At 41.0% G+C, this 21,720-nt stretch overlaps 1 protein-coding gene across 2 annotated transcripts; it reads left to right on the top strand.

Annotated features, from left to right (window-relative positions):
- The first annotated feature begins 2,758 nt into the window (after window positions 1-2,758).
- Window positions 2,759-19,819, top strand: LOC148818711 (lipopolysaccharide-induced tumor necrosis factor-alpha factor homolog). Of its 2 annotated transcripts, none has more exons than XM_088936493.1 (5): window positions 2,759-2,843; window positions 12,845-12,977; window positions 14,781-14,852; window positions 17,118-17,262; window positions 19,072-19,819. In XM_088936493.1, exons 2-5 carry the CDS (start codon window positions 12,857-12,859, stop codon window positions 19,178-19,180), a joined length of 447 nt encoding a protein of 148 aa, XP_088792619.1. In that variant the 5' UTR covers window positions 2,759-2,843; window positions 12,845-12,856; the 3' UTR covers window positions 19,181-19,819. The 2 variants fall into 2 exon arrangements, with proteins under 2 accessions (XP_088792619.1, XP_088792620.1); XM_088936494.1 differs by lacking the exon at window positions 2,759-2,843 and adding an exon at window positions 10,615-10,694.
- The last annotated feature ends 1,901 nt before the right edge of the window (window positions 19,820-21,720 follow it).

Here is a 21,720-nt window from a genome sequence, read left to right as displayed (position 1 = left end):
ATGCAATAAACTGTGTGGCCTCTATCTGTGTGCAATAATAATAGCTTATATCATTTTAGAAGAAATACACCTGTCTCTGTAACGTTCCTCAGTTATGTAGTGAATTCCTAGCAAATGCTCAACAATGAGGACCGAGGCGTTTTCAAAACAACTCAGGGTTACAGCTGTATAAAGGCACAGATCGAGAGAAAGGTATACACGCATCTCAAAAACCCTTAATACATTTTATATGTCTTGGAGAATTTGGTCATTAGGAACAGCAAGGCCCCGAGACACCTAAATCAGACATTCCCTCCAAACTGAGCAGCCCAGCAAGGAGGGAACTGGTTGGACACACCACATCATCTCCAGTGGCCAGTGTGAAAGAGAGTTACAGAGCCCAGAGGCTGAGATCAGAGAAAATGTCACTGGGTCAACATTACCCCTGGATCCCAGCACCGTTTCACCCTGAGTAATCGGACACAGAACCTCTAGTAACAGTCTGAATTAAAAATAAAAAACACAAACATTTCTGACTACTTCCATTAGTTTGAAACTCAAACGTTAAAAAAAATAACTCCCATTACCGTTTTCAATGATTTCATTTCTCTATATATTTAAAAATGCATAAATCATACAGTTGAGGGTTAATGAAATCGTTCTGTAACAAGACTGTGCACACTTGAGAACGTCTTGTTCATTGTTTTTTATTTGGGTGCACCCATGCCCACTAATACCACTGAGTTAAAGTAACCTTGTAACATTGTTTCTATTCCTGTAAAATCCAGTACCAGTTAGGATACTGTATATTACCCTGCCTGAGTGAAGCTGGGGGTTGCCATGACAATAGCCACCACTAGAGGCCGCCAGGACATTTCTTACATTAGGCTCATCAATTTGAAGGTCCATTCATCCATCCATTTTCTAAACGCTTCGGAGCCGTAGGGGGAGCCGGAGCCTGTGCCAACAAGCAACGGGCGCAGGGCGGGATACACCCTGGATGGGACGCCAGTCCATCGCAGGGCAGGCCCAGACAGTGACATGCACACGCCCAGTTAACCTCCCGGTGTGTCTTTGGAGTGTGACATGAAACCCACACGAATGTGTTGGAGAACATAACAAACTCCACACTGGCAGCACCCCAGGTCTGGAATTAAACCCAGGGTCCCAGCGCCGCGAGACCGCAAAGCGAAGCACTGCGCCGCCATGACAGGCTGGAAAATTGTCTAGAAAAATGAAAAACCATATTTAATTTGATGACAGTTTTATCCAGACTAGCTTATTGCACATCTATCCCTGTTTTTCCAGCTGGGAATTGTTACTGAAGCGGTCTGTATAGAGTGCCTTTCTCAAGGATACAACGGCAGTGCCACCAGGAGTTCGGCCCACAGCCTTCCCCCAGTGAGACTAGTTCCCTAACCTCTTCCTCCACACTTCTGCCTATGACAGATTATTGTATATTAACCTCAAGAGTGCAGCATGGTGGAACAGTGGTGAGGAAAGCTGCCTCCCATTTCATCCCAGACATGGGTGTCCTCTTCCTGGAGTTTCCTTGTTCTTCCTGTGTTCTCATGGGTTTTTCCACCTCTCTCCTCCCACCTCCGAATAAACCTCCACCTTGGCTCCTGTTGGCTGATTGGAATCTCCAGATTGCCCCTGCATGCTCATGTTTGTGTGTCCTGTCCAGGGCATATCCCCTCGTATTCCCCATCGGTTTCTGGAGTGGCTGTAGGGTGCTGTAATCCGAAGCAGGAACGAGTAGTTTTTTTTTTCAACAATGGAAGGCTTGCGGTAATCTTTTGCCGGTGTCGTAATTCACGAAGCCAGAAAGAGCAATTCAGAGGTTAGGAAAGAATTAGCCTGCGCGTGTGTCTTCATGACTGTTATTTTCCTCTCACAATTTGATTTCACAAGTGTCCTGTCATGTGAAATTCAGACAGAGAGAGGAAATGATAAAACAGAAAGAGCTCCATCATCTTGAGAGGTTACAGAAATTAACCACACACATCTGAACAGGAAATCATTGTGGCTGGAAAGGGCTGCATACTAACAAACAACACAGAAACGATATACTTTTACTAAAACATAATGGCTGTATAAAGAGGTGATAAATATACACCAATTAAAATCATATCTAATTTAACAAGAGACTTTATATATTTAAAGGAATGAGGAATCATTAATTGGGTTCCAGTATTGCTAGCCCAAGCAGTGATAGAAACATATAGTTCTGATGACTATTGTCCTGGTTAACACAATAAATCAGATAGCAGATATTGTTAAGCTATCTCTACTTCCCTATGTTCTATGTTCATAGATCTGAGTTATATAGTTTTCAAATATGAAGTCTCACTTAGTGGTCACAGGAGTAAATATTAGGCCCAGATTTCAAAGTAGGTAGATTGATCTAATCACCAGCCCGCTCCCACAGTTTCTGTTGTGAAAACCTCCCACACACATTTTTGTAAGTCAAGTTTCCTTCAAGCCCTAAACCAAATGAACATGGAGTTACATTCCAACCTAAGCAGACATCACATTTGCTTGGACCTAATTGAATGATAGTTGTGCTTTTTTCTATGTTTGAACAGAAAAAAAGCTTGCCTCTTTCTTGGATCCAGTTTTCCAACCATGTGTGTCTGGTTCTGTGAGTCTGAGCAGGGATTGTAAAAGAAACCCACTTCAGATGTTATCACATTTAAAGCAATACTTCATTATTTACCATATAAGGACTTGCTGTAGGAGGGTTTATGAAGTTGAAAAAAGCCTTTCATAGGAAACGGTTCCACACTTGATAAGCCCAGAGTACAGACAGCTTCCCACATCAACTGAAAGAGCCGACCACAGACTTGTGTTCTTGCGAGAGAGTAAGTGTTAAACTATATTCTCACTATTATAAGCCTACTAGTGCTTCTGCTATTATTACCTGATGTTCTATTGAAATAAAAAATGATTAATAGTAATGCTTAGCTGCTTTTGCACATGTATTCACTTTACGTGCAAACAGCTTTCCTCTTAAGGATTTAATCACTCTGTCATAAATATTGATATGGCTGTGATAAAAGTAGTGTTATAAAAGACAAGGTAGGATTATTCCTTTGGAACTGAAGGTAAATTACATGGCCTGTCACTTCCCAAAAGATCTGCTGGAAAAGTTAATTATTCTAATTCTCATTTTCCCTGGCCTTATCTTAGTTTTACTTTTCTTTGTTTTTATGGTTTTCACTCCAGTAAAAAACAGTTGAAAGCATCACTGTTTTTTACTTCAGTTTGGGTCTGTGTGATTTTGGTTTTGTCAGTAGAAGCTAGGTATGGTGGAGGGGCTTTTGATTTTTTTTGTGTGTTCTGGTTCCACTTGTAGATGGTTTCCTAAGTCAGGAACTGTAACCCTGGGAACCACAAGAAAGGTCCAGTTTTTAGCCTAGCCTTAAATATATGACTCAATTACTGCATTTAATATCACTTTGTTTTTATTGATTTATTGACCAATGACCTGAAACACTGTTTGGTGGCCCTCAGGCTATTCTTAGAATAGAGAAGCATAGAACTGTACACCTGTGGGACACATTTAAGGGCGTTTACCTGAATGCAATTTCTTGAGTAATTTGCAATTTCTTGAGTAAGCCGGTCTGACTCAAATTTCCATTTCTACACTCATTATGGTGCCAGTTCTTAATTCTTTAAATTCCTCTTGCCTAAATGTGTTCTGTCAAAAGTTCTGTCACGTCTTTGAGATCACTACCAAAATGTAATTAATCACAAACAGCAGAGAAATCCTCAATTTGAAAAGGTGTACGATAACAAGGGATTATTTTCTACAGTTAAACTATTAGACAAAACAATCATAGTTAATCCACCTCTGATAAAAGTCTTTCCACATATTCTTGAGGTAAATATGCAGTAGCAGTTACAAATAACCAGCTAATATCTAATCTTACTGCTTTAATGAACCAAAATCTGTATCAAACAAAAACCAGTACAGTAATACTGTAAACTGAAAATATGGTCTTATCTAGGCGAAGATGTTTTAATGTCTGCAATCTCATAAAGAGATTTCTATCTGTGGCTGAGACCTGTTTTTTTAGCATTTCAAGTAAACCCTTGAAAGGTTTTGTGAAATTGTAGTATATACAAGGCACTGGAAAGTTCAAAGGACTCAGAGCCATCTTGGGACAAGAAATACACCCTTAGAAGAGACACACAGGAAGAAACTGCTGTAACCATGGGTGATTACTATGGGATACAGTTTCATGGATACAGCATAAAAGGTGTCTTTGTACAAAGATTTAGGGCAGCTAGATGCCACACCTGTGAAGGTGATTTTTTTTTTAATTTGTTTATTTTTTTCCACACCTTGATCCTTTCTCCTTTAAATTGTTACGTGCACTAACTGAGAATTCATTAGATTAGTTAAAAGTAGTCTGTCCATCACAGGGACAAAATAATCTTCTGAACAAAAGGAGGTCATTTGGCCTATCAGCCTCCCAAACCCATTTGCCAAAGATCTCATCCAGATTTTTCCCGAAAGATGCCAGTAACCGATTCAGCACCATTATTGTGTGGCTTGTTCCACACTCCCACAACCCTTTGTGTAAGGAATCACCTCCTATTCACTTGCTTCAGTGTTTGAAATTCTGAAAAACTGCGGTGGGCTGACTTGGTCTAAGATTCAAACTTGAACTAGGCCCCCTTCTTGGTCAAAACAGAAAAGTCACAAAGTAAAACCTGTCCAGTTTTTAGTTTTGAATGAATGTGGTGAAAATAATACCTTTCACGGGGCATCACTTAAGGCTCTGTATAACTACAGTATGCAAAAAAAAAAACAGAAAGGTGTACACAAATTAATACAGTAAATTAAACAGAATTATTAAATCAGAATTAAAAACTGAAATTGAGTTTTAACTAGATGGGATTTGAAAATGCTGAGTGGGTATTTTTTAATTGTATTCTGTAATCCACAGCAAAAACTAACACAAGGAAGCTAAACACTGAATCCGCATCTTATTAATATACTGTATATTGACCATCTGACAGCAAGGTATGAGTGAGAGTGCCTGTGTTTGTGATGGACTGGCGTCCTGTCCAGATTGTACCCTGCCTTGTGCCCATTGCTTGCCAAGATAGGCCCCAGCTCCTCTGCAATGCTGAATTGGAAGAAGCATTTAGAAAATGAATGGATGGATACATGCTTATGCGTGTATCTAGTAGTAATTAAATATCTAGCTGAAATGATTAAGGTATCGCAATGGGATAATTGTATAGTAAGTGTCTTTAAAAGAGGCTATAACATCCTCTTATTGCAAGGGGATTGAAACACGGGTTAGAAAATTAAACAAGAAATACCCCAGGTCCTAATTATAACCAATATCTGCAGTAAACAGTCTATAGCTTACATCTAACATCATGTCCTCTGAATGTCTTTTTGTAAGTCTGACTCATGTGAACTCTGAAACCCTCCCAACCCAGGATGTTCTCTATAATGTGTATTGTAATGTATTTTTCTATCTCTTCAGACTGGCTTTTGTCCACATTGTTGAATGTGGCACCACCACTCTCTGTTGGCCAGGTTTCAGTGCTCCCAATGACATCGCCAAGAATATTGAATGGGCTATCTGTTTCTGCATTTATTGACTGATAAGATGTTTCAGAGTTGCTGTTTTTTCTGCCGTTCCCTGCTTTATGTGCCTAATTTGTTTCCACAGCACTAATTCTAGAGCAGTGATGCCATCAGCTTTATTGCTCCTGAAGTTCAGTGTGGTGGGGGCTGATTCAATTACTTTGTTAAGGCTTCACAACATCTGTTTTGCTTCTCCAATGTACAGCTGCTTGCATTTTGTTTGCAGTGAGTACGGTAAACTAGCCCTCGAAATGTGCACGAAATCAAAGCCTCTGATCCCTGTGGGAGGATTAATGGAATTGCATGTATGAATATTTTGAGATCTATTACAACAAAGAAGTTGTTTTTTCTTTGTTTCCCCTGTGCCTGTTTCATAAAATCTATGGGGACATTTTGAAAATCATAGGGGCAGTAGATGTGGCATGCACGATTGCTTTGTCAATGTCTGTATTGTCTAACATATTCATGTACATAAATAGTGAAACAATTATTGAGGGGGTTTGTGAAACCTGTTTTCCAGGAGTCCAATTTCATACACATAAAATGATGATTCAGAATTACAGTCTGCATCACTGTGGACACTACAGAATCAGTCCTCTACCTGTCAGAGCAGTTGTGCCAGATAAGTGTTAGGCTGACCATGTTTGTTCAGGTTACTTGTGTGCAAAGGGCTTAGCGGGTGTTGGGTTCAATTCCCGACCTGGGGTGCTATCTGTGTGGAGTTTTATGTTCTCCCTGTGTTTGACTGGGTTTCCTCATGTTGTTCGAATTTACTGTTTCCTCCGACAGTCCAAAGACAGACTGGTAGGTTGATTGGCTTCAGGGAAAGCTGACACTGGTGTGAGTGGGTTTGTGTCTGTGTCTGTATGTGCACTGCGATGGACTGGAGTCCCATCCAGGTTGTAGCCTGCCTTCTGCCCCTTCCTTGCCAGGATAGACTCCTGCGCCCCCATGAGCCTGAATTCGATTAGGAGGTTAGAAAATGGATGGATAGATGTTTAGTAGAGCATAAATGGCATTTTACGGGTGTGGTTTAGACCTGCGACACACCTTTGGGTGTGCAAGACGATAATGTTCAGTAAAAGCCTCTCTTTTCTAAGGTGCCTGTGCACTACACTACTGTGAGGAAAGAGCTCTTTGAATGAAGGCCTGTTGTAGTGTGACTGTGTAACTATGCAAGGACAATGAGAGATTTGTCAACGAAAGCAAGGTTTTGGCATCATATATACTGTACAAATATACTATTTCATACTATATTGTACCCTTCAAAGTGTATGATAATTCCAGTTTTCTTGTGCGAAGAAATAACAAAGTGCTCTTGGTGGTGTCTATACTGTCTTATAATACATGCAATGGGTATAACGTGGCTTTTATATTGAAGCCTGTGATTTGTAGTTTCCTTAGTTCTTCTGTGGAATTTCACTCCGAAAATTTTTCGGCACGTTTTAGATCAGTCGATGTTTCTGATCCTGCTGTATTTGTTTTGCTGTAAACAAAGAGCTGCAAAATCAAACCAAAAATTCTGATCATGCCCATCGACACGCTGAGAACACAAGGAACGAGATTACAAAACATGATATTGTTGGCGAAACAACGGATCTGCTGCTCTGTACCACTTTCCCTCCGAAACCTTTCAAAACCTGTTTAACTGGCAAAAAATGTAAATTGGTAATAAACGCAGTACTATTGTGAATGAAGGAAGAAATCTCAAATTACGTGTTACCTAACAGAAAGATTAGTCAGCATAGGTTGTGGGTTTTTTTTTTTTCAAAAAGCATTTTGGTAATAAAAATACACAGGATGAAAGTGGATGGTTATTGATTTTCCATTACAGGGAGGTCATCAAACGTCATTCAAAACAAGAGTCTGTGGACAGCCTTCGTGTGATGTGTATGATCTTTCTTTTTATTTTTAAGAATTAATCATAAGATAGGACTCTAAAATGCATTTAGTGGGGGGAAGACACCCAGTCACGCATGATACGGTGGTCAACTACCGGACCCAACTAACCTACTGAAACTGAGCACCCTTGGCCACGTTCAATTGTATATCTTTCAGCTTCAGTGGTCCACTCTGAACTGGTTTTCCCCAAGAGGCCTACACCCGCCTTCCGTTTTCCTGCTGCTCTTGAATCGGGCTGATGCCAGAAACCCTCGTTCGAAAAGTCTTCACTAAAAATAAAGGGCTGATATCCAAATTCCTGAATGCTGAACCAGAGAGCACGCCTTAGTTGTAGCTGCCAGCTGCCTTTGTTTCGGAATTTCCCGTGTGACAACTATTTAAAGTTGCTTAAATATGCCTCAGGTTAAGGCTACGATTTTAAGATCTTAAATGCCAGATTTTGGCTACCGATTTAAAAGGTGGATTCAGTCAGTATCGATGTAAACCAAAATACAAAATCGAAATTTGTAACGTTAAGCATTTTAGGCCAAACAAGCTGGGACTGGCTTTTTTTTAGCTCTTTTTAACATATTAATAGAGGGCATTACTATCGTTTTTAAGAAGTGGATACAGACCTATAGAGTTTCTACAACAGGTTTATAAATTTCGCTGCAATAGTCCATTTAGATTTTTTCTACGATATACAGTAACGTAATATAACTTTTGCATACTGTGCCACCAAAATCGTCTTTTCGGTGCGTTATTAAAACTTGTTAACACAGGACGGCATTTTTTGGTACAATATTCTGTATATACATCGCTAATTGCACTTAGTGCAATGATAGAGTTTTATCATTGAAATCCAGGCTGCACCTAGCATTTAAAGTAACGGTGCGGTTATGTCAATTCAGCTCACCAAGGCGGTGAACAAAATGTACGTCTTGAATTTAACAGGGTCTTTGGGGGGGAGGGGTTGCGTACTCGGGAGCACATGCTGTGGTGAGATATTCGAGGCAGGTTTCAACTCCTGTTACAAAAATAGTATTTGCACGTGAAAAAATCCGCCCTTTAAGGCAAACAAACTAAACTTTTGAATGTATATCTGAAGTAGAACAAGGTTTAACACAATAGGGAAAATTAAGGAGAGAACTCAGGCAAACGCCACTTGCTAACTTGAATAGGCGTAATACGTAATTCGCGTTTTATTGACAAGTGACAAACTCATTTCACACAATGATTCCATTGTTTATATTCTATTTTATTATGATGGCATTTATGGAGTTTAGTTTCCCTTTTCTCATCGTTTGTCTCTTCCCGTATAAACAAACCAACAGGCAAAACAGCCACACCGCCACTCAATCATGGTTTAAGAGCACAGGTGCTATTCCTCTCGGTGCTTGTGATTAGCTCACCAGCTGCGAATGAGGAGCCTAATGGGAATATCTGCTTGTACTGAATAGTGACAGAAGGATGTTGCGAAAAGTAGTAAAGTAGGTATTGAGGAACAGGGTTGTGGAATGCGATTGATCATAGAGAAGAATGTACTGTCCTGACACAGGATATGAAAGTTCACAGTTAAGAAGTTGTGAAACAATTACAAACACCAAATTACATTTGGTGTTTCTTCAGGCAAAAATTGTTAAACTGTTAAAAAGACGAACAATGGTCAAATGAAAAATAAAATTTCCCTCTCTGTGCGAGTGTATATACTTTACGACGCTTTGTGTTTGCTAAAGGCGGACCACACGAACGTAAATACGTGTCCTTGCATTTCTTGTTTGCAGAGTGATCCATCATTAGTCGAGGCTGGATTAAAGGTCTGCAGCTAGTCACGGCATGTTCCATTAGCGCAGAGCGACGAGCCGTTCCCTGCTTTATTGTTCCGTGTATCTTAACTGGAATTTTCCAGCCCCATCCTCAAGTGAATTAAGGTTTGTCCACAGCACGCTGACGAGCTCCCTACTCGAACCCGCAACCCCTTCATAAAATAACATTCTAATTGATCTCGACCGCGTTAAGTGTGTCTGCACGGTTTCATTAAACACGAAGGAAACGGTGTTTAAAACATTCAGCACGATAACTAGCGCCTAATGCATCTACAAACTCGGTGGGTTCAGAGGTAGATCTCAAAAGTCATGGGTTCCGGGGGGGGTTAGCTCCTCGTCACAGTTTTTTACTTTCCATGTCCACTCAATGTATGCAGTTATCGAAATTTGTGAAACGCATTCGTTTTATTTTAAATTTGGGAGAGAGGGGGGTTTGGAAAGGATTTATAGTCCCCCTAACCTTATGCGCAGATGTATACATCGCCCTACAGTCCGACAGTGCTGTATGGCGTCCTGCTCATACTGGGGAATGCTCGCAGAATTTCACCAGCTGTCTCTACTGGCGTGCGTGCCATATATCTTCATAACTTTGGCTTTCCGTTAATCAGGCCTTTACGAAACTGAGATCGGAGGTACTATACCGAGAACGCTGTACTGACCTTCTTTAATTTGATTTCATACCTTCCTTGTTTTGAAATCAAGGGCGTGCATCTACTCTGACACACTTTCCACATAAATCATTTACATTTCTAACAGACTGATAAGATCACAAGAGCCCTCTGTTGAAGGCCGTTCCACTGTATGCTCTTTGTACTAGCATATTTAAAACTGATTAGTCTTTGCACTCGCTGCTTTAAATTTGCTTCACTGAGGTACTGTTTTCGTTCTGCTCTGTATCCTGTATTTTTATATATCTCTACAATAGTCACGAAAATGAAGGTGCAGAATACTACGTTTTACAATGATGGTAACAATGACCATATACAGTACACCTGCTTCTAAACGCACGGGCCGAAACGAACACATTGATATAGTGTTTTGTAAACTCGCGTAAGATATTTCTGAACTTTAGAAATATAGATCTTATGAGATCTATACCAAATTTAGATTTAGCCCAACTTGATTTCTAAATTCAACTCTGATCTAATTTATAACTATGGCGTTGAATGACCTTCGACATTGGCCCTAAGCCAACGAAGAGGCGCTGAAAAGATTATTGAAGGACGCGAATTAAATTACGTAGAAGTAGGCAGTCTCATGACAGAGTATCTTGAGTCATCAGAACTAGTACTCTCTCGTATCTCTCCAACCCCACCCTTAGCTTTTTTGCGATTAGCTGTTGCCCAGGCTCACTAACATTCACTGCTACGGCTTTTATTTCCTGAGAATTTAAGGTAAGATACGTCTTCAACATCTTTCGGGTGCAGTGTGTAGGTCCTGACTTCATTGCTTTGCCTTGTTTACAGCAGAGCAGATAGGGGTGGATGTTAGTTTTGAGGACTGTAAATAAAATGAAGTGAATTCCTTGTTTCTCTGGTGCAAAGTGGCAAAAACACTGAAAAAGATCTGAATGGATCTCAAAAACTAGTAAGGAGATTATAATCAAACCAAGCACCAGTATAAAACAACAGCAGTAGCCTTATTTTAATAAATTTCGCAATTTTCAGAAGGCCGGTTTAAAAATGAAACTAATTTTGAAAAGTAAGATTTTTTTTTACAATATTTACCGTCAAGAAACAACAACTGATGCTTAAAGCAGCACCTACAGTTTTCTAGTTTGTAGACTTTGAGGTTAAGCTTTTGTTCTGTGGCCAGAGTATGTTGTGCCGCTCCTGTATTGGAGAAATAACCCTTGATATTATATTAAAAGAAACAGCACATTAGATTCTGTCGGTGTTATTGCTTTTCTGTATTTTTGCGGTATTCCCTCTGCTTGTTTCGTTCAGCCCTCTCTACGCCAGCAGAAAGTTACTTCCCCCTTCCTGACAACAAAACGTATTCATGTATTTTTAACTCTAAATTAAGGGATTTGGTCCTTGCGTTTAAGAGAAGCTCCGTAACAGTATCCAAAGGGAAAATTAAAACTGCAATAAAGAGTTGCTTCCCTTCTTTAAGAAAAGAAAGCTTTCATTAGAGCCATAGATATAAATAAAAGTGCTCTGCGTGTACTGTAGCTGACCGAGGCTAGTGAAGTAATTTACTGCGCAGTCAGAACTTGTGTTTCATTGTTTTCTATTACTATATCGGGAGTCTACCCACCCACTCAAACAGGACACACCCTGCCAGAAACAATGGGACTTTTCAAATGTATGATCGCTGTAACTCATTAAAAGCTGTACAATTTGGAATAGCCAATAGCGGGTCTCTTAAGTGTCTGCCCACTAATTTGCCGCAGGTGGCCCTCTATCGCCCCGAGGTGCGAGAGCCCATCCAGCTGTTTCATGAAAAGAGCCAATGTAATGGCTGCAGCATGTTGTTGCCTACCACCCACGAATTCTCTGGGTAGAGGAGATCTGCTTGTCCTCAGGTGTGAACCCACTGCCATGTAGTTTCATCTCGTGTCTCAGGTACAGTACTGTATATCTGAAAAAGTCCACTGGGTTGACTTTCTCAATGGTAGGAAAGACTTGTATCAGGACCCCTTGCAGTTTCCCTTTTCAGGATGAGAAAGGTTTGATTCCTTCAGTCTGTCAATGCTGGGCATCCCTTTAAGCCCTGGGATGGTTGCTCTGCTCTGCTCTGCTCTGGGTGGCTTTCAGAGCAGCAAGGTCTTTTCTTTGAGGTGGTGACCAAAAAACGTACACAACGTGTGATTTTAATGAGGCCTTACTCGTGCATCATATAATTTTAACATGACAACCCTTGATGTACAGTCTACGCTTTTACCTCTATAGCCTAATATTCTATTTACCTTTTTATGCCTTCCCCACATTTTCTAGAAAATGGAAAGGATGGGTTGTCCATTGTGCGAAAGGGAGAGATTTGTGTATCTCAGTGTACCTTGTAGAGTACACAGTCATGTCAATACAATTCTGTGCCTGGACAACAATGTAGCCCAGATGATTTACAGCTCTGTTACAGGTATTGATTTCAGTCAAGTGACTTGTACTACTAGGTGCATTGTGGTGCAGTGGTTAGCATTGCTGCCTCACAGTACTGGGACCCTGGGTTTCGAACCTGGGATCCTATCTGTGTGGAGTTTGCATGTTCTCTCCCTGTTTGAGTGGGTTTCCTCCAAAACAGTCCAAAGATGTGCTGGTAGGTTAATTGGCTTCTGAGAAAATTAGCCCTGGTGTGGTGAGAGTGTGTGCCCTGCGATGGACTGGTGTCCCGTCCAGGGTGTACCCCGCCTTGTGTCCACTGTTTGCCAGGATAGGCTCCAGCTCCCCTGCAACCCTGAATTGGAAGAAATGGATGAAAAGAAGACAGACTTGTGTTACCTAATGTTCTTGCACTCACAAAAGTGTGTGGACCAGAAATTTGAACCTGCGCCCCATGGGTTGACACTGAATGACTTTACAATCCTTGGTTTTCTTCCCCAAAGGAACCTCAGCCAATGGAGAAGGGACAAGGCGTACCTGCGGGCGTGGCCAGTCCACCATACCCTGGTCCACCTGGCCCCAGCTATGACATGGGTCCACCTCAAGCAGGGTACCAGAGCACTCCGTATCAGAGTGGTGAGTATTGGCCACGTTCTATTGGTAGATTCAGACATCCAGTTGATAAAAACGGAATGAAATACAGCAGAAATAACACTCATTGAATTCAGCATCGGAGCAGGCGAGTGACGATCATGATAGATGCACAACAGGCACGTTTTAATAGAAAAGAATGTTATTATCCCTTTCTGCTCAGTAGTTGTACAATTGTGAGCTGCAGATGATGTTTTGATAGAAGTTCAGATCACACTGTCCATCATGAAAAAAAAATCTTTTATTGCAGAAATTACAAATTAAGTGCAAAAAAAATGTTCATATTTTGATTTTTAGCAGCTAGATGAAACTAGTATTTTTTTCTGGTATCGTAAGGCTGCCAGAAACAGGATGCACAGTACATTCAGTATAGAGTATCCTCTACACACAGGTACACTTTTTTACTTTTCAAATCCTATGAGATTTGCAGTAATCTGAAACCGCATTCACTATTACTGTAACTGTTGACTTTTATTCATTATAACATGTTGTATTTTTCATAACATTACGCTGTAAGTTGATGCAAAACATTTCACTCATGTCGTCTTATTTAGGGATCTCGGGAGCGTGAACTTCTTAATAGTCCAGTTTGTAAGGGCAGTGTGGAATAGGGGTTAGGGCTCTACACTTGTATGGCCATGTCCCAGTATCCACACTTGCAATCTCATGGCCTTCACATGCATGCTACCTCTCAGGTCTCCATTGGCGTAGGGTGTCCCATTTCTAATTTGTCTTTCACAGGGGTGGCAAACTGCTATTGTACCATTGTATGAAGCAGTTTGCCTGGGTTGCTCCAGTTAAAGGGGAACTGCGGTCCCAGTTTCTCAGACTGGTTATTAAATCTCAGTAAAAAAAATAAATTCATTGATGGCATAGAAAAAACGATTTTTAAATTAAGCACAAAATCATGCACTTTGTAAAAGCCCTGTAAGTCTCCACGTTGTCACAAACCCCTGGCGAGAGTGAGAGCTCACATGAATTGTGACATGAAGCAGCCCTTCCTGCTCACCAGTCCCTGTAATGACTCGTGTAATGTGATGAACAAGCGAATGAGTACAGGTTGTGCAGGAGACATTTCTCTGCAGAAAGTTTCCAATGTGACCTGCGTGCAAAGTTAACAGGTAGGTTCCATTTATCGGCAAAACTGCCACAAAGTCAATTTCTGTTGGATGAAAAGAGGTGTCCTCACAAGCCTGCTGGTTTACAATGTAACAGGGTCGCAACACATTACTGGAGGTTTTGTTGCCTCATTCTGAATTGCAGAATATGGCACTGCCCATACCTGGAAAATTTGTCTATTTTGTGATGTTGATTGAAGGTTTTACAAGTTTCAATGAACATTTTACTTTTATCGTGGTTTAATTGGACCCATCAATGCTGATTCTTTCTAACCACCCAAAATAGCTTTGCAGTTCCCGTTTAAATTGTATTAAAAGAATTCCAATGTAACACGCTCTGAATAAAAACATCAGCTAAATAAGTTAATGAAAAGAGACACTTAAGGGCTCCTTTTAGTGCTTCTTTGGCGAAGGCAGAACCATTTAATTAAAAAGTGATTTTATTTTTGTCACCGTTACTGCGGAAAGATTTGGTCTGATCCCAAGGTAAATGAAAATGCTGAGGAATCGAGACTGAAAACACGTTCTTAGCAGCGGAGAGAGGGATTAGGGAGTGGAGCAATACAGGTCTGAAGTACCAGTGCACTGAAATAAAGAGTTTATTCAAATCTGATCATTAAATAAACAGTTTTCCGTGTATATTTGACAAATCCTCTCTTTGTTGTTCTAGGACCTTATCCTGGGCCGTATCCTCCACCACCTCAATATAGTAGCCCTGCCCCTACTGTGCCTCCTCCAGTCGGTAAGCCCCGCCTGCCTTTTCATCTCTCCCTTGATTCCACCCAGACTGTGATGCCCTTTAGGGGGTGGGTGGTATAAGGGATGTGTTATTTGACCCTACCCATTAATTTAAGCTATATTTCAGTTCCCTGTTCCTTTTAAACACCTGGAATTGCCAGTCTCCCTGCTTGCAGAACCCTCACATAAAGCCAACCTAACAATGAGAAACAAAATGATAATTTATCTGTAAGTTGTGGGAAAGGTCCTCTGATCTTAGAGCATGGCTAAAGAACTACAATGATGTCTAGCTTAGTGGCTCGCAGTCCTGGTCCTGGAGGGACATTGAGTCTCGATCCCAGTGGTTCCTAACCCTGATCCTGGATGGACACCATTTCCTGGTTTCTTTTCCAGCTGAGTTCCACATCTCCATGCAAACTGATGCTTTCCTTGATCTGCTTGCTTGTTTAAATTTTAATTTGACCCATTCCTCTGGTCAGTCCGGAGTGTCAACAATGTCAGAATTCCAGGGTTCCAGCAACAAGGGTCATCACCAGCAACCGCAGCTCTCAGAAATGTGCACAGTCTCTCCACAACATGCTTGCTGTTGTTTCTGCCTAAACAGCTGATAGAGGTTAATCAGCGATGGAGAACAGACAGGTGGGAATGACACTGTATCGGACTCTCCCACAATGAGCACTTTGTCGCTCTGCAGAGGTCCAATAGCCTTTTTTAGGCAGCACACCTGAAATCCAGAATGGTAAGGGTGGATATAATTATAAATCTCAGATGTACCTCAGATACAAAACTGAAACCAGTTGAGAACGAACCTGGAGCAAAATCAGAAGACACAGTGTTCCTCCATGGATGGGAACCGATGGCCTATCAAGAGGCAATGTGTCTTCTTCAGTCCATGACTGTGAGTGAGTCCTGGCTGATGCCGAGCTAAGAATTGAATTAAAATACAACTGGTTTTGTTTTTGTCAACATTACTGCTTAAAGGTTAATAGTTTAATACCCTACTCCTAAGATTTAAATAATGCGGGGAGCCACACCATTTATCCTGTGCTAAGGTTATGTTTTCTTCTTTAACATACAAGGCATCTTGTTTGTCCTCCCCTTTGCTTTTTATGAAGTACCCAGTGCCCGTTCCTCTCACTTTACAAAGCTGCTCTTTTAAAAGAGCTGCTTGTCTAAAAAAAAGAGATCCACTCCCCTTCTTCATCTGTGCCAATTTTTTGAATAAAATAGCCTAAATGCCCAGATGTAAACAGCCTGTTAATTTTCAACCCAGGCTGTCGCTAAAAAAAAAAAACCTTCCCGCTACAGCCGACCTGCAGTGCCCTCTAGTGCTGTGTTGTGTGCAATTGCACCCTGCTGGATGTGGCTTTCACCTGCCGACGTGTCAACTGCTATTATCTCAGAGCATCACACACAAAAAGAATATTCCCTGTTCTGTTTCGCAACAATGGTCTTCAACTTCTTTCTTGAAGATCTCACTCCATTATGACTGCTCTTTTGAATTCTTACCTGCTGGGAAAACTGGTCCACGATCAGTAAAGATACCAAATTAAGAGCGGGGGGATATTATATAGAACACAGAATCAAGCAGAGAGTGTGGTGATGGTTAACGGGTCTGGAGTTGCTGGCTCACACTGGGCCATTTTTAAGAATTATTTTCTGCCACCTGAAGCTTGCATCAGTCCGTTTTGAAAAGCAGGACTCCTGTTGTCACAATAATTAAAATAAAACGGTTTTAAAAACCAACTAACTGAATGGGGGGTAAATTAAGGCTGTAATTAAAGCCCTTACTGTGTTTGCCGTTGTGCGGCACAGTGACGTAGTGATTAGAAATGCTCCCTCCCCACTGAGGCCTTAGGTTCAATTCTGGAGATGCTCTGCGTGGAGTCTGCATGTTCCCCTGTTTGTGTGGATTTCCTGACGGGTGCTCCAGATTTATCCCACAGTCTAAAGACATATTGTTAGGTTATTTGGCTTCTATAAAACCTGGCCCTGGTGTGAGTGTGTGTGTTTTTGTCTGTGTGTGGATTGTGATGGACTGGTGTCCTGTCCAGGGTGTATTCCACCTTGTGCTCAGTGCTAGGTGGGAGAGGATCTGGACAAATGGATACATGGTTATTGAAATTGAAATTGTGATGATATGCTTGTCTTTTGACTTAAAAACAAGTTCTGTGAATACAGTGACGTGGTAAAAAGCTCAGGTGGTACGCTAGATTAATAACATGTGCACTGTTTGTTGAACTTTGCCTTCTCTGCTGTATTTCAACAGTAACCCAGGTGGTAGTGAGTCCTGTGCTGTCAGACGTGCCGGGGCAGACGCTGTGCCCAAGCTGCCAGCACCAGATCATCACCAGCACCGAACACAAGTCTGGCCTGCTCACCTGGCTCATCTGTGGCACACTGGCTATCTTTGGGTGAGAATCCACATACTGAGATACATTTTTCAGTCATTTTCAGACTTTCTCTGGAAACCATCCAGAGGAGAGTGACCAGTTACATTCTATATCTTAAGGATATATAAATAATAATCTTTTCACTAACATAGTGCTTTTCTGGACACTCCACTCAAAGTACTTTACAGGTAATGGGGACTCCCCTCCACCACCCCCAATGTGTAGCCCCCACCTGGATGATGTGACACTACGATCGAATTACAGCAGGTGTCAGTGTATGAGGAGGAGATGTATCTCGTGCAGTTATGATTATAAGGGGACCCAATAGACAATTTGAAATCCCAAGGGCATTGACAAAGTCAACCTAGGAGCATCCATCAGATTCTCCATTGAGAACACAAGCGGAAACTGCGTGGAGGTGTGTTGAAAACTGAGACCAGAAGGTACTTCATCCACAGGGTGTTGGGAGTGTGGAACTAGCAAGCAAACTGTGGTGTTGAAGCGAATACCCCGGCTTCATTCTGGATGAGATCCTTGGATCAGTCAGCTACTAAGTGCGATGGAGGGGTCAAATGGCCTCCTCGTTTGTAACCATTCTTACCTTCTTATAAAGCAGAAGGAGCAATTGTATTTGCTTTTCATCATTTCTGTTAAAGAAAAGGCATGAAATCGAACGGCAGATTGAGCATTAAAAACACTCCTCCTTGTATTCTAAAAATCACGCAGAAAAAAACACTTTGGAAACATTTCATCATACTGGCATATTTAATAGAGTCGTGCCTACCACCTGTCTTTTTGTTTCATGCAGCTCATTCAGTGGTTTGTCAACGTCCATTTAATATGTGCACTAGACTTATTAAGATTTCCTGATCGTGACTGTACAGAGGATATTAATGGAGCCAAACATGGATAAGTATATAAATGACTAACTCTGCCTCCAAACAAATGGAATAAAACTGTTCCCTTCTAAATATAATGTATATTCCATCCCATTGTCCCGACTATTGTATTTCCTTTATGCAGCAGTTTATTTCCAAAGGGCCTTTGGAATGGGCATGGTGATTTCAAGAGTGTTTTTTTTCCAGTTTGTCACATGCCCAAGTGCAATGAAATGCTTATTTGCATGTATGCCAAAAACATAATCGCGGGACAGCAGTAGCAGCAGCAGCAACAACAAGCTAAATACAACTTTAAAAATAAAACATCAATGTGAGCCACTTTTATTTGCAGGAACTGTGGGGTGACTGCAGGTTTCCGAAACGGCTGACCTGATAAATGTGCTCATTTTCAGTGCAGAGTGAGTCCTAGAGCCCAGACTTTATCAGTGTCTATTGCAGTGTCAGGGCTGTTGCATTAACCCCTAAGACTGGGAGTTCCCAAGCAGTGACAGAGAATTGAGCGATCACTGTTGGTTTTAGTTGGCTTTGACCTAGGACGGGTGTCCTCCGCATTCTGTACGAGAGTAACCCTGGTTTATTTCCCATCTGCATGCTTGCACTACTGCCAATGGTTTTCAATTCATTTCAAGCTTTTATTATCCCAGGAGGAAAGTTTGTTTTGTTTTATAGAAGAGTCCAACACCATATCCCCATCCATCCCTTTTCTAACCGCTTCCCCTAATTCAGGATTGCAGGGGAGCAAGCAGTGGGGGCAAGGCAGGGTACGCCCTGGATGGGACGCCAGTCCGTCACAGGGCACACACAGACACAAGTGCAGACACGCAGACACTCGCACCGGGGACACTTTTTTCCGATAAACAGTATTGTATCATGGGAATTGATTCAGGTGAGATGGCTGATGAGATGTTTTCATCTTGCTCTTGTTCTACAGGTGTATTTTTGGCTGCTGCCTCATCCCGTTCTGTGTGGATAGCTGCAAGGATGTGGAACACAGGTGCCCCAATTGCCAGCAGATTCTCCATGTGTACAAGCGGTTATGAGTTGCAGATCGTTTGCCGGTAAAAGAAGATCTCGACGGGCTTTGGGGCAGTTTCTGCAGCTGTGTCAGCAGTGACACGTTTCTATGACGCAAAGAATTTGGACTTTTATCCAAACTACCACTCCGTTCCCATTTCTCCCTGAAAGTTTGCATCAAGCTTACACCAAATGAATGTATTGTTTTGGAAATAAAACATTTACATGCATAGCACTCCAGTGCCAAAGTGTAAACAGAATTTTGTATCTGATTTTTACATTAATTCAGTATATGAAATGCAGCAATTTGTATCCGATACAAATTAAACATATTATTGATGTTAATTGATGTATCGGCAAGCAGTCCCTTTTATAGCTTGTGTTTAAATCTTTGTAAAAATTGTAAATTGTGTGAAACAAGCTGTGGTTGTTCTTATCACTGGTGGAGCATAGCTTTTACAAAATTGTTATTTTCCTGGCTTATATATCACAGTTGTTTTTGCACAGTTATTTATATGAATATGCAATCATATTGGATCACCTTGGAATATGAATCTATATGTAGTAATTAACCATTTAATGTGAAATATTGTGAAGTTTGTATCTTTTTACATTACTCAGTTGTATTTGCTTTGCAAATTGTAATAAATATGACAAGTACAATATCTTAAGGTTATGAATTTCAGTTGCTTATTTATGACACCTCCTAGTTCTGTGACACCTGCATATCTGAATAGCTTTCGTAATTATACCACAATCCATACCGTTATAAATTAGAGTACTAAAACTGTTGACCACTACATTGGTTATATTATAATTTGTTTTTATTGATTACATGATATAGATTGGTATGTAATTACTGAGTTCATTCTTTTTCGCCTTTTTATAAACAGGTATGGCTGTCGGAATGTTAACAGGAAGAGTAGAAGGCGCACATTACACCATAAAAAGTTAATGTACACGGTATCCTTGTTTTTGATTGAACAGTGAGGAGATGGTCCATCTTCAAATTATAAAGGGCAATTTTTTTAACTTCCCCATATATTAATTAACTTCCCATAAAACATTACGTGTGCAATGGTCTATTCCTAATATAACGTACACACGTGTGCCCCTGTGCGAGAGAGACTATTAAAACAGCCTTACTTGCTGTGCTCGGGTTGGATCCTACTCCCAAGGTGGAAGATATATTTGTACTGGTGCGTCACGCAATAATTATAAACTTTATGTATATAGCACCTTGAAATGTGGCTTCTCAAAGCAGTTAAAAAGTGCACAAGGAGAGGAGACAGCTGGATTACTCAATTACAACAAGAGACTGGAATCAGCAGGAAAACAAAGGGGCAGCAGACACAGAACCAGTTAAATAAAAGCCCTTCTAAAGAAAAAGGTTTTGAGTCTTGATTCAAAGGTGACTCTCTGATAACTTTAGGGATGGAGTTCCAGAGCTCTGGGGCATAGCAGGAGAAGGCCCTGTCGCCCATAGCACATAGACGGACTTGGCGGACAGACAGAAGACCAGAAATAGATGAACAAGGGTCGGGAGGTGGGGAGTAGACTGATACAAAGTCCGACAAGTACTGAGATACGAAGATATGTAGAGCCTTGTATAATCTCATAATAAAATGATTTAGCTGTGAGTTATACAACTGGATTTCCCACACAAAGAGAAAAAGTCAAATCAGTAAATATGTTTCTCATTGATGTCTGGTGACAATTATGTCTAGTAAGTCAAACCTTGGCCAAAAGGACTTGACTGTTAATAACTGTCAAAGGTACTTTCACGGAAGAAAGTATTGAGTTCATGGCTCTGAATACTTTCAGTTTTCGTTGCAAAGGAACAAGTAAAGGTTACTTCCCTAGTGAACAACAGAAAGGAGAAACGCAGCATTTTGCTGCTGAGCTGTCTTCAGGTTGAGGAAGAGGAGGGAAGGTAACTGGAATTTAAATTACAGGTGAGAATAGGCACACAGGTGAGGAAGAGTGTGCACACCAAGAGGGATCAAGACAAGTAAAAAGCTAACATGCATAAAGCAATGGAGGGGATTTCATCTGTGAAGAATTACCGAAGAAGAAATGTATCTGTTGTGAGAGAACAGGGAAGATTATGCAAATTTCAGGATAATCTTGGCTTCAAATGTTTTAGTTTATGTTTTCTCTTAAGTTTTTGCTGACTTGTACTGTAACTTATCTTACCCTAAGGAGTCCCCCTCCTCATCTATCATTTTGTTTTTAATTTCACAAAATGGAACTGTCATACTGTACCTGCCCTGGCTGTAGAACTATAAATCACAACAGAATCACCACTAACAAAGAGAGTCCTGTCAGTCCACTGGTTACCATGACAACCTCTTCTGATTGGAAATTGGTCCCACCTGTTTGTGCCTGAGCACCTGGCTAATTAAGACCTGCCTTTGCATACTCTGCCCCTCAGTTTCAGTGCTTTGTTATTAGTCTTGGCCTGCTCTCTGTGTCCTGACTGTGTTTTTCTTGACTTCTGAGTTTTCCTGATCTTGGAGTTGTCCTTCTTTGGTAATGAATTCTCAAGCTGACCTGGCTTTGACCC

This window comes from Atractosteus spatula, chromosome 18 (assembly GCF_055471065.1).
Source record: "Atractosteus spatula isolate fAtrSpa1 chromosome 18, fAtrSpa1.hap1, whole genome shotgun sequence".
NCBI lineage: Eukaryota > Metazoa > Chordata > Actinopteri > Semionotiformes > Lepisosteidae > Atractosteus > Atractosteus spatula.
Note: the sequence above shows the minus strand (reverse complement) of the source record. Positions and strands in the feature narration are given on the sequence as shown.